At 32.9% G+C, this 11973-nt stretch overlaps 1 protein-coding gene across 2 annotated transcripts; it reads left to right on the top strand.

Annotated features, from left to right (window-relative positions):
* Positions 1–1095: 1095 nt before the first annotated feature.
* LOC134269799 (uncharacterized) lies at positions 1096–7395 on the top strand. Of its 2 annotated transcripts, none has more exons than XM_062752007.1 (9): positions 1096–1361; positions 1569–1708; positions 2485–2725; positions 4011–4208; positions 5488–5509; positions 5653–5705; positions 5891–5909; positions 6635–6754; positions 7022–7395. In XM_062752007.1, the coding sequence occupies exons 1-9, from the start codon at positions 1178–1180 to the stop codon at positions 7092–7094; spliced, it is 1050 nt and encodes a 349-aa protein (XP_062607991.1). In that variant the 5' UTR covers positions 1096–1177; the 3' UTR covers positions 7095–7395. The 2 variants fall into 2 exon arrangements, with proteins under 2 accessions (XP_062607991.1, XP_062607990.1); XM_062752006.1 differs by having other exon boundaries at positions 1566–1708.
* The last annotated feature ends 4578 nt before the right edge of the window (positions 7396–11973 follow it).

Here is an 11973-nt window from a genome sequence, read left to right as displayed (position 1 = left end):
GGCGGATCCAACAGGCACCTGATCACTGCATATTGGTAATGTCCAATGTATGTGGGCACCATTTGTAAACGTTGGTTTTAATAACAACGAAAAGTTGGTTTCGATTTCACCAATGTATTAATACACTGAGGTTATGTTCGCAAACAAGAGTTCATCTACTGCGATGGTTGCTGCACACGTGGTTAATATCGTCGTTGGGGATGTTGATACTTTAGATATGCTATGATAATATTCTCACATCGGGTAATATGGATGGGCGCTTAGTCCAGGATCTATTTGCCCTGATTATGTTCATATTTCCGACGTTGGACGGTCAAAGGAACACCAGATGAAGATGAATATTGTTAAGACTAAACTCGATGCTGAGCTTCAATGGATGACGGAAGATGGAAAAGAAGAGCAAATGCACATGCGTAATGGATGTGGCTAAATGAAGTCAGTGCACTTGAGTGAGAGTTATCTCCCCTGAACCTTTTATCTCTATTTGTCTCCATAACGGGACTTAACTCATATTGAGTTAAGTCGGATTATATGTCTTATGGTGAAACAGCACGATTAATTCCTATTATCTGCCTTGGCTTATTTATTCCAGAATAGTCTCATACTGGTGTAAATTAATGAATAGCCCAGAAAAGAAAACATGTATATAATATCAATATTTAATTGCTAATTCACAATCTAAAATAGGTAAGAATCCTTGATTGACTGTGTTCACCATATTTTTTATTCCTGTGGACTGTGTATAGTATCTCATATTTGAAATGAATATTTTTTTTATAATCTTAATCAAGTTACTACTGCGTTTAAGCAAAGATGACAGGATCTAATAAATATACAATATTTTTTTATGGGTGGCACTGTAGCTTTCCGGTCTGTCAATATATTGTTTTTGGAGAGCTTCAGTTCTGTAGCTAAAGTAAAACACATTTAAAGAAACGCACGAGATTTCCATGCATATTAGGCCTTCTTAGCTCCTGATCTTTCTCTTAACGAAAGTTACAATTTGGTCTCTGGATCATTTAAAAATTAACTCACATAGCTATAAAAAGATTTCACAGAGAAACCAAATAGAAATGGAAATATAATATTATAATGAATATCGTTTATAAAGGGTGTCAGATGGTGCAAGAAAGAATCTGGGACATTCAAGCCCATCAGCCTACAAGATTCTCCCATTATGACTTTAGTACCTAGCGGCCAAGATGGATGCACTCAATTTTCTTTAATATTTTATCACATTACACAAAATGACACAGATCTGGAAATCATGTGTGATATGAAAAGCTCTATTTACGATACTGAATGTCGGGAATATAGTAATACTCCGAAAATTTTGATAAACACAAGCATCGAAACCAAAGGTTTTGAATTTTATTTACAGCATACATAGTTTTAAACATAGAAAAATTCCAAATTGTAATAATCTTAAAGATAATATTGTGAATTTTGTCGAATTTTATATTTTGTAATTTTTAGGCTCAATTTAGTTAATAAATTTCTCTTAATTTTACCTTGAGTATCTTTAACAATCATATATAGTTTGAAATGCGAATCATTTTGTAAAGCAGGCAATGAATGGAGATTATCACCAATAATAATATACGACAAAGATGGCATCATTAATTCACATAATTTCACCATGCAAGGAAGTGGTAAAACAATTCAACTACTTTGTATGGCATCTACATTCTCTGCACCAAAATTGGCGGTAATTTTTATATCTTTTATGTTTTCTCCTTATATTATGTTAAAAGTATTTTGCTTTTGAAAAGGTACATTCTTAATCCAATTCTAATAATTGAGATGAATTAATATAATTAAAATATACAAGAGTGATTCTTTTAGAAAATTGCATTGCATATTTCCTAGCCGTTGATTTATAGCTCTATTAGTCAGAGACCAGAAGAGCTTATGCAATAGTAAGGTCGTCCATAAATATCTGTCTGTATACAATTTATTCAAGATACTCTCCTTCCTACATATATGGTCTGATTTCAATATAACTTTGAACTGAAGTAGACTACACTAAGATACATAATTCTATTGATTGGATTTTGATTTTGATGAACAATGCTCAGTTGCCACCAAGGTTTCGGAAAACAGAAATTACTGTAAAATACATTATAATATATAATAGTTTTAAAACTCCTTACTTTTTGGTATGGTTTTAGTACATTTTGGCACATAAGTAGCCTACAATAAGATTCATCATTCTGTAATATCGATTTTGATTTCAATAAATAGTGTTGCCACAGTAAGTAAAAATAGAATTTTCTGTAGAAAAGTCTTCTAAAAGGCTTCTCCGTTTACAGTTTTAGTCTGATGACAATCTCTCCATGAAAAGAGAGTACTTTAATGATGTTGTTTATTGCTGTTACAAAGATTTCAAGTCCACTTGCTACTTTTCTCTTCCTTTTGTTTTATTAAGTATAAACCAGTAGAGCTTCATGTACATTCTCCACAGAGACTTCTGTTTATTATTAGGTATTGAACTGGTGTGTCAGAAAGAATGACCAAGTCATCTGGAACAGAATAGTTCTTCAAGAAGAGGAAATAAAAGCTTTTGGAAACGATTCTGTAGAATCGGTAAAATTCAGCAGGATAATCTACCATATGACACAATACGACAGAGCAGTCCATTTCCGTTGTGAAGTTTCTAAATCTTCCTTGAACGCATGTGGAACTGGGCTGAGTTTCGTTAATGTGACAATATCGAAGAAAGAAGGTATATTTTTAAAATATATAAGCATTTTTTTTTTATCTAAATGCTTGTAAAAGATTATTATTCATACAGTTTATAAAATACCAATTTTTGCAAAACAATCTATTTTGCCGTGCCGTGCACTGTAAATATATTTTTTAAAATAGATGAAATCCTGGTCAATCGAGGGTGAAATTTACTGTAGACTGAACAATTTCAAAAGGTATCCTTTGTTATAGTTTCTACATGAGACTGTATCTAGAAAAAACGGAAATGTGCTGAATTAATCACAGCATCAGTAAAATGTGAAAATTTAAAATGCAAAAGTTATATTTCATATAATATTTACATGCAGGCAGGCATTCCATTATGTTGTACAGGTAGATATTTTCTTTTCAAATCATTGTCACCTGGGTACATGAAGAGGATATAAATATTTGAGAAAATCATGAAAATACCCAACTTTTTGTCTGATTGAATTTGCAGATTTTACGACTGTGTTCATGCTCTGATTTACACAAAGATGTGATGTTATTCAATGGGGGGGGGGGCTTTCATTTTTTCTCTCTACTAAGTTTGCATTTTATAAATTTTTAGTTACTAAATAATAGCATATTACTAAATAAAAAGTACTCTACCTCATATATGTTGCGCCTGCATGAATTGCCCTGGGTTATTCATTTTATGTATAATTTTTTTATGCAACTTATTTGAAGACTTTCAATATCAAATGAGCATTCAGTATTCAAAGTGTTTTTTTTTTTTGTTATTGCCTTTCTATTTTCCCATGCCCGTGCCATGTGCTTTAAATTATATGAATATATGTTTAAAAAAGACATGTCGCCCGAGGATCACAGTGATAAAGCGTCTGCACTAGAGGCGTGGAGTAAGGAGTTGATCCTTACATCGCGGTGTTCGAATCTCACTATAGGACGTGGAGACATGTCCTTCGGATGAGATCGTATAAACCAAGCTCCATGTTGTAGTAGATGCTGAAACGAAAAAATCTCTCACTGCTCAATGGACCACAGTGCCGAGTACTGTATACTCAAAATTTGTAGCTTTCCACTGGCAAGTGGTGGCGTCTTCATATGAGTGAAAACATTTTTAGATTGAAGTTAAACAACAAACAATCATTTAGCAGTTTACTTAAGTTAGAGGGAGATGCATTCCGCGAAAGGCATTAAATGAAATAAACATCTAAATGTAGGACGATTACCGTATATTTCACTAAAAGTATACATCATTTTTATGGTGGTATTATAACTATATAATAGTAATCATAATCAAAATCAATTTTTCTTTAAAGAAAAAAATCCAATTGCTACTGAGAACCAGAGAACTGTTACTGCTGGTACCACAGTATTGTCACTGACCTCAACTGAAAACCATATAACCAGTACTGTAACAGCCTTGGCTGCCTTCTCAGTGTTGCTATGTATCCTACTGGCATTAGTTGTTCTGTTTGTGATTACGACATATAGGAGAGAGGAAACTACATTATTTGGTAGTGTTTCATATTTATTAGTTCATACAGATTTTTACATTTTAAATGATTTTTAGCTAACCTGAGCCGAAGGCTCAAGTGAGCTTTTATGATCAAAATTTGTCGGTCATCTGTCGTTGTCGTCGTTTTTGTCGTCGTTGTTGTCGTAAACTTTTCACATTTTCCTCTTCTTCTCCAGAACCACTGGGCCAATTTCAACCAAACTTGGCACACAGTATCCTTGGGTGAAGGGGATTCAAGTTTGTTCAAATGAAGGATCATGCCCTTTTCAAAGGGGAGATAATTATGAATTAGAGAAAAATTAATGGCATTTTAAAAAAATCTTCTCCTCAGGAACCACTAGGCCAGGAAAAATAAAACTCATGTGGAATCATCTTCAGGTAGTGTAGATTCAAGTTTGTTCAAATCATGACCCCCGGGGCTAGAGTGGGGCCAAAATGGCCGACCCAAATTTTACATAGGAATATATGGGAACAATCTTTAAAAATCTTCTTCTCAAGAACCACTGGGCTAGGAAAGATGAAACTCATGTGGAATCATCCTCAGGTAGTGTATATTCTAATTTGCTCAAATCATGACCCCCGGGGCTAGGGTGGGGCAAAAATGGCCAACCCAAATTTTACATAGGAATATATAGGAAAAATCTTTTAAAATCTTCTTCTCAAGAACCACTGGGCCAGGAAAGATGAAACTCATGTGGAATCATCCTCAGGTAGTGTAAATTCAAGTTTGTTCAAATCATGACCCCCGGGGCTAGGGTGGGGCCAAAATGGCCGATCAAAGTTTTACATAGGAATATATAGGAAAAATCTTTTAATATCTTCTTCTCAAGAACCACTGGGCCAGGAAAGATAAAACTTATGTGGAATCACTTTCAGGTTGTATAGATTCAATTTTGTTCAAATCATGACCCCCGGGGCTAGGGTGGGGTCAAAATGGCCTACCCAAGTTTTACATAAGGATATATAGGGAAACCTTTTAAATCTTCTTTACAAGTATTTCAAAGCTATAATTAGTGATATTTATATGGAATCATCCTCAGGTAGTGTAGATTCTAGTTTGTTCAAATGATGAACACCTGGGGGGGGGGGTTAAATTCAAGCCCCCACTCCTCAGACAACTTTCAGTTCTGATCTGATATGTGCTTTTTCCTAGCTGATGTGCTCAGGTGAGCGCTGTGGCCCCTGGGCCTCTTGTTCCCAATAACCATAGTTGTGTTCATTAACAACATTTTAAAAATTAATGGGTATGATTCTAAAAGTGGATATTTTTTTTTTAGGTTTTATAATCAAGATAAAACAGTAAGTAATTTCGGAATAAAATTTCATGCATGGAAGGGATAAAGCTTATTCAGTTTTGACTTAAAAATGAAGAATTGATTTTTGTTTGATTGTAAAATGATGGGGACAAAATAACATATATATATAATAATTCATGATTTTAGAAAAAATAAGGAAACTGAAGAAATACAGAGAAAAGGGAAGAAAATAAACAACTGTAAGGAATTTGGATTGTTCTACGAACTTTAAGTAGAGTAGATCTTCTAATTCAATGTTGTTTGACAGTTTTCTGTTTATGAGAACATTTGAGAAAAAAAATTAACAATTCCAGTAAAATTTTATTTTGTAAATTAATTTGTTAAAGTAACTATCAAATGGGTATTTTTTCTCTTTTATCCACAGCACTTTCAAAGGAGAGAGGGTTTGTATTTTGTTAATACCTTCAATGTTTTCAAAATTAAAACGACAGCTATATTATCTCATTGATAATTATTACTGCCATATGATATCTGTTTGAAATATTTTCTCCTTACTCAAAGGTATTTGTTTCAAGACACAGTACAACAGATATATCACTCGATAGTTTAGTATGCCCAATGTTAAATTGATACATAACTTCCATGAACATTGTTAAAATTTTAATTTAAAGGAAAGAATAACGTGTGGAGTACATAATGAACACCTTGTTGAGTTAAAAAAAAGTTTTCACAAAATCAAATTATGGTCAGTTCCATGTATTTCTTTATAGTTGCTGTATGCACGTATACATGTATATTTAGAACTTTTGAATTAACACGTAAGAAAGAGATTGAATATTAACTTTGGGATTTGATTTAATTTCAACAAATCGTAGACCAAATTAAGGGTGCATTATTTGTCAAGAGATTTTTTTTCCTCCAGTATAATATATATTTATATAAGAGTAGAGAAACTGTCTCAATAGATGCTTCTTGTTGACTTTTTTAATTTTTCGTAAAATTTAATTATTGTGACATTTTAAACAGATTTTAGGTTGTTTACAATTATGTTTACATTACAACCATTTGTTAACACTCATGATATGTTACTCTTTCCAAACATAAAGGTATATTTACATAATGTTATCTTAGTGATTAGTTTTCAATATTGCAAATTTTTATGCTCCAGAAAAAACGATAATAAAAAAGCGATCGATGTTGGTTTTGAAAGACAAGGTTTTTACGAAAATGAAGTTTTGAAATACGAAAATGCAAAAGAAGCATCGACAGGAAAAACTGAGTACGAATCGTAAGTAACACTTTAAATTAATGAGGAAATAATTCAAGCCTCACATCTCATAATGGTATGCAAAAAGAATTTCCTTTCAAATAAATTTAAATACACATGTATAATACATTCAAAAAGGCATCCATAAAGGAAATGTAGAGATAGTTTTGATATCATTGCTTGTATAAGTCAATACAATATTTATACATTTCACGCACAATATTTTCAAAACATGATAGGACTAAAAATTGTTTAGTTTTTGTCATGATTAAAAAAATCTTTCTTCAGATGCAAATATGAGGAACTGCAAGTAAAAGAGAAAGAACAGGATTATGACGAACTAAATTTGACCAAAATATAAAAGAAAGACATTTTAAAGAAACATTGCGGACAGTGTTGACAAAAAATATATTTAAACAGATGTGATAAAAAAATGTTTGTGACAGTTTAGAACTTTGTGCCTTCTTTTTTTTTTATTCATCTGCTTTTTTCCGTTTTCATCAATCTCGCTTAGCTTTACAATTTAGATTTTTAAATAATTAATTTTTTTGTTTGTTTTATAGTTCATAAAATAACAATATATAAAATGTTGCAAAGTCTACGAACGATTTCATTCATTTGCTGTAGTAGTATTCATTTGCTCACCAGTAGTTGTTGCTCTTTGAGGATTTTTAATAAAACAAATATATTTACTACGTTGTGTTTTTTAATATTAAAATTCTGAAAGAAAATGGCCATTATGATATCTATTTGGGAAACATCATTTGATCCACCCTTTGAAATCAATGCGTCTTATTGAAGGATCTAGAGATTTAAATCCTTTCAGAAAGAATTTTATTTACAAATATATATTATATATAATACGAATATATGTGTATATTATATAACTTTGTGAAATTCGATAATCTGATTGGTCAATACGAAGTATTTATTTTTTAATAACGACCGCTGAAAGCGAATAATGACTCGCACGAGCTGCCTCGTTTTCACTTTCGCTTTAGACAAACATGGAAGTTCGCAAGTTGTAGGTGAGGAAAATTTAAAAGTTATAGTGACGAACTTTGAGACTGAGAATACAAAACAATTACAAGGATATCTGTGAACATTTTTCGGGAATACTTAGCACATACCATTTTAGTACATACCATTTCATGGTTGATTTCGACTTTTCCACTCGGCGAGCAGAGTTTTGACGCTGTTTACGCGATTACGGAGACTAAAGAAAATATAGACAAGCATGCCATGTATGATTGTATCTTATCGTAGAAGACATAGGTATTCATATTATGTCAGTGCATTTCTTTTGCATGTGTAAACGAGTGCGATTCTCAATCTGGGGGAGGGGGTACTCTGTGTTACTCGGAGATAAATATCTTGCGTTATTATTATGATATGGGTTAAATTTATTACCGAAACAATTTCCTCTGATTAACATTTCAATGAATTCTGAAACATTTACATTCAACTTATTTATGGTTAATACTATCTCTCTAAACATAAGGGAGATATACATTGTACTAAAAATATGTGAAATTACTTTTTATATAATATAATAAATATGGACTCAATGTAGGTCAATATGCATTTATAATGACCCAGGATGACAGATATTGACCGAAGATACATGGAGTATATCGACCTCGGGCTAGCGCCCGCGGTCGATATACTCCATGTATCTTCGGTCAATATCTGTCATCCTGGGTCATTATAAATGCATATTGACCTTCATTGAGTCCATATTTGTATAATATAAGAGCTTAAAGCGAGAAGTGACAAACACTAGCTTGAAATAAAGATACCATAGAGTCTGACACATCGGTTTAATATTTGGATATTTTACTAGAAAAATACACAAATTTTTATTATTAAAAATTAGAAAAAGTTCAACTTTAAAGGGACTGGGTGTTGTGGCCATTTTCAGACTGTTTTGATCTCCTTTAGAAGAAGAGCTTCACATAAATATATACAAAAATGATCCCATTTTAAAATTAAAATATGAAATTTTGCTATGCCAAATGATATATATAGTTTACAGCTTAAGATATCATATATTAAAAACAATGTTAAAAAAAGTTATATCTGATGGTTAATTTGTTGACCCCCAGCCTCCTTAATCTCTTTAATATTTTTGGAAATTCCTTTCTTATTCTTATTCACACACAAAATTCATTCACTTAATTCACTAGTCACACTGAAGGGTTCTAATTGGTCTCCGTCGAGAAATCACCAAAACTATAGAGGAAACACCAAAACTATTCAGAAATCAAAAAAAATATTCAGAAGTCAACAAAACTATACAGAACTCAATAAACTGTACAGAAATCCCGCGTGGTGAAGTGGTTAGAGCGTTTGCGCCATGCACAGTCGCAGAGCAAGGAGTTAATCCTTACGATTCCACTGTGGGACTTGAAGACCAGTCCTTCGGATGGAGGTTATAAACCGAAGTCCCGTGTCACAGTAGGTGCGGGCCCGAGAAAGATCTCTCCCTGCTCAATGACCTGAATGCCCAGCAAAGGAAAAAATTTGCAGTTCTCCACCGGCAAGTGTTGGCGTTTCCATAGGAGCGAAAAATGCTGGAGAGGGAAGTTAAACAACAATCAAACAAACAGACAGAAACTAAACACACACACAAAACTAAACAAATTAATCAACTTTAATGCAAAAATATTCTCCGCGATTTTAATTCATTATTTAAATTATGTTTGACTTAACGTTCCCTGTCATACAGAATTCAGACGTTAACTTAAATATGTATGTTATTTAAATGTTGTTTACACCAAAACTTTTTGTGTCCCCTAAGTAGATGCAATTTTTCTTATTGCAAATAGTTTGGCTTAACAACATTCATACATGTATACTTGTCATGATATGTGATATTTTCATAAAATTAGAATCTATATATTAACCCCAGAGTATATTTACATTTTGAGATGTCAAAATGTAGGGAGGGGAGATTAATTTCTTGTTGCGGGATGGGATTGCGGCTTTGCCGAACTACATGGGTAACAATTATTATCCAATACTGGAATGCAGGGAGCTGGGATGGGAGTGCAATGCAAATGTTTTCATGATTTCTGTTGACAGCATTAGTACCGGTAGTCTGCTTTTACGTTAACTAAGATATACTTTCTTTAGGATTTTATACAGTCATGCATGATATTCTTATTGTTTGATTTTATTTAAATAAAAACTCTTTTCTCCTTGGACTTCGATGCAGCCTTTGTTAATTAACTACTGCTTAGATAACTTCTTCGCGGGTATTTCTTTTTCAACTTTATATGCTTTAATTTCATATCTGAGTATTAAGTACTTGATGGGTATTTAAGGGAAGAGAATTTGGCCCAGTTAGGGACGGAGATCCTTAAACTTGGCCGTTTTGGACAAGTACATGTCTGTACTTGTATTGAAGTTGCTGATCTCCAAAGAGACTCATGGCAAATAAGTACAGGAGAAAGTCCAAAAAATTGCATATTTCAAAATGGACCAACCGTATCATTTTTAGCTCACCTGAGCCGAAGGCTCAAGTGAGCTTTTCTGATCACATTTTGTCTGTAGTCCGTCTGTCCGTCCGTCTGTCTGTCTGTCTGTCTACTTTTCACATTTTCGACTTCTTTTCAAGAACAGCTGGGCCAATTTCAACCAAACTTGCCCAAAAGCATCCTTGGGTGAAGAGAATTTAAGTTTGTTCAAATGAAGGGCCAGGCCCTCATTTAAGGGGAGATAATTGGGAATTAATAAAAATTTGGTGGCATGTTTTAAAAATCTTCTTCTCAAGAACTACTATGCTAGGAAAAATGAAACTTATATGGAAGCATCCTCAGGTAGTGTAGATTCAAATTTGTTCAAATCATGACCCCCGGGGGTAGGGGCGGGGCCAAAACGGCCAGCCAAAGTTTTACATATAAATATATGGGATTTTTTAAAAAAAATCTTCTCAAAAATTGCAAAGCCATAATTGATCATATTTATATGGAAGCATCCTCAGGTTGTGTAAATTCAAGTTTGTTCAAATCATGACCCCAGGGGGTAGGACGGGATCACAATGGCCGACCAAAGTTTTACATAGAAATATGTAGGAAAATTCTTTAAAAAATCTTCTTCTCAAGAATAGCAAAGCCATGATTGGTCATGGGACTACTTTTGGATTTAAACTTTTCAACCAATTTCTACTTTTTCTTCGCCACAGTGCTCAGGTGAGCGATGTGGCCCATGAGCCTCTTGTTCATTATTGGAGGAATGTTGGAGTTTTTGGCACGCACAGTTGAAATACGTATTTCGCTGTGGAATCTAAAACTTGTTTAGACCATATCGATGTGTCGTCTTATGCAGTCTAATCAATGTATATATATTGCCTGAGAGAGGAGTCGATAAATATCCTTTTTAAGTTGGGCTGTTCTACGGACCTCCCCACAACATTTTACACTCTGTGGTTTTACAGTAGCTGATGCAACAATGAAATAGACAACTGATTTGGTTACTTTACATTCATAAAAAATGATTCAATACATGCTACAATTTCAGAATTGTGTGTATATGACTTTAGAATTATTTTTTTTATTTTTATCCACTTATAATTATGAAATATAGGTAGGTTACTTAAAAGTTTTACAAATATATAAAATTACAAAATTGTTAAAAATGTCTGTGTTGATTTATTTAACAATTTTGTGGAATTAATTTTTTTCCTGCCAAAACTCCGTTGAGCAATTGATGTAGACCTATCACATGACTGGTGATCATAGACAGATTTTGAATTTCTCTGGGGTATTGGTCACTTTTGTCCCGGCAGGTTGTGCAGAATGTGAATTTAGTTTTGAGACTTTTGGATTTCCAGTCATCGTATGTTCGACTTTTTGTTTGGTTTTATCTTGGAATTAAAAGCAATGTTTTAGGATGTGATTTCTGCTTTTATAGATTTCCAGTAGTTAAAAACGTCATGTCTAATTCTTTTAGCACAGCACTTTAATAGTAAAATTCAAGATATTTTCTGAAGAGCCTAAATTCCATAATTTTCGTAAGTCGTTTGTTAAATGTAATTTGTAAATGTGAATGTAGATAAAGGTTTTATTTTATCGCTAAACTTTTAAATAGGTTTGGTGGAGATCACTTTATCGATTAAATTCGTGAGTGTTAAAACTATTACGATATTGAGTTAATGCGTTAAGATACGTATTAATCAGTGAGAGAGTATTTATGATTAGTGTTTTGTATTATGATATGAACTCTTGATTGTTGTTTTT

This window comes from Saccostrea cucullata, unplaced genomic scaffold (assembly GCF_032062105.1).
Source record: "Saccostrea cucullata isolate Sc308-1 unplaced genomic scaffold, CSIRO_AGI_Scuc_v1 ctg3496, whole genome shotgun sequence".
In the NCBI taxonomy this organism is placed as follows: Eukaryota; Metazoa; Mollusca; class Bivalvia; order Ostreida; family Ostreidae; genus Saccostrea; species Saccostrea cuccullata.
This window is presented reverse-complemented; position numbering and strand designations above follow the sequence as displayed.

Bases quoted from the DNA above. Each gene is read 5' to 3' on its own strand.
- LOC134269799 (XM_062752006.1), top strand. From the start codon at position 1,178: ATGACTTTAGTACCTAGCGGCCAAGATGGATGCACTCAATTTTCTTTA. The intron at 1,362-1,565 runs GTTTTGAATTTT...CATTTTGTAAAG, and splicing joins CACAAGCATCGAAACCAAAG to CAGGCAATGAATGGAGATTA. The intron at 6,755-7,021 runs GTAAGTAACACT...ATCTTTCTTCAG, and splicing joins GGAAAAACTGAGTACGAATC to ATGCAAATATGAGGAACTGC.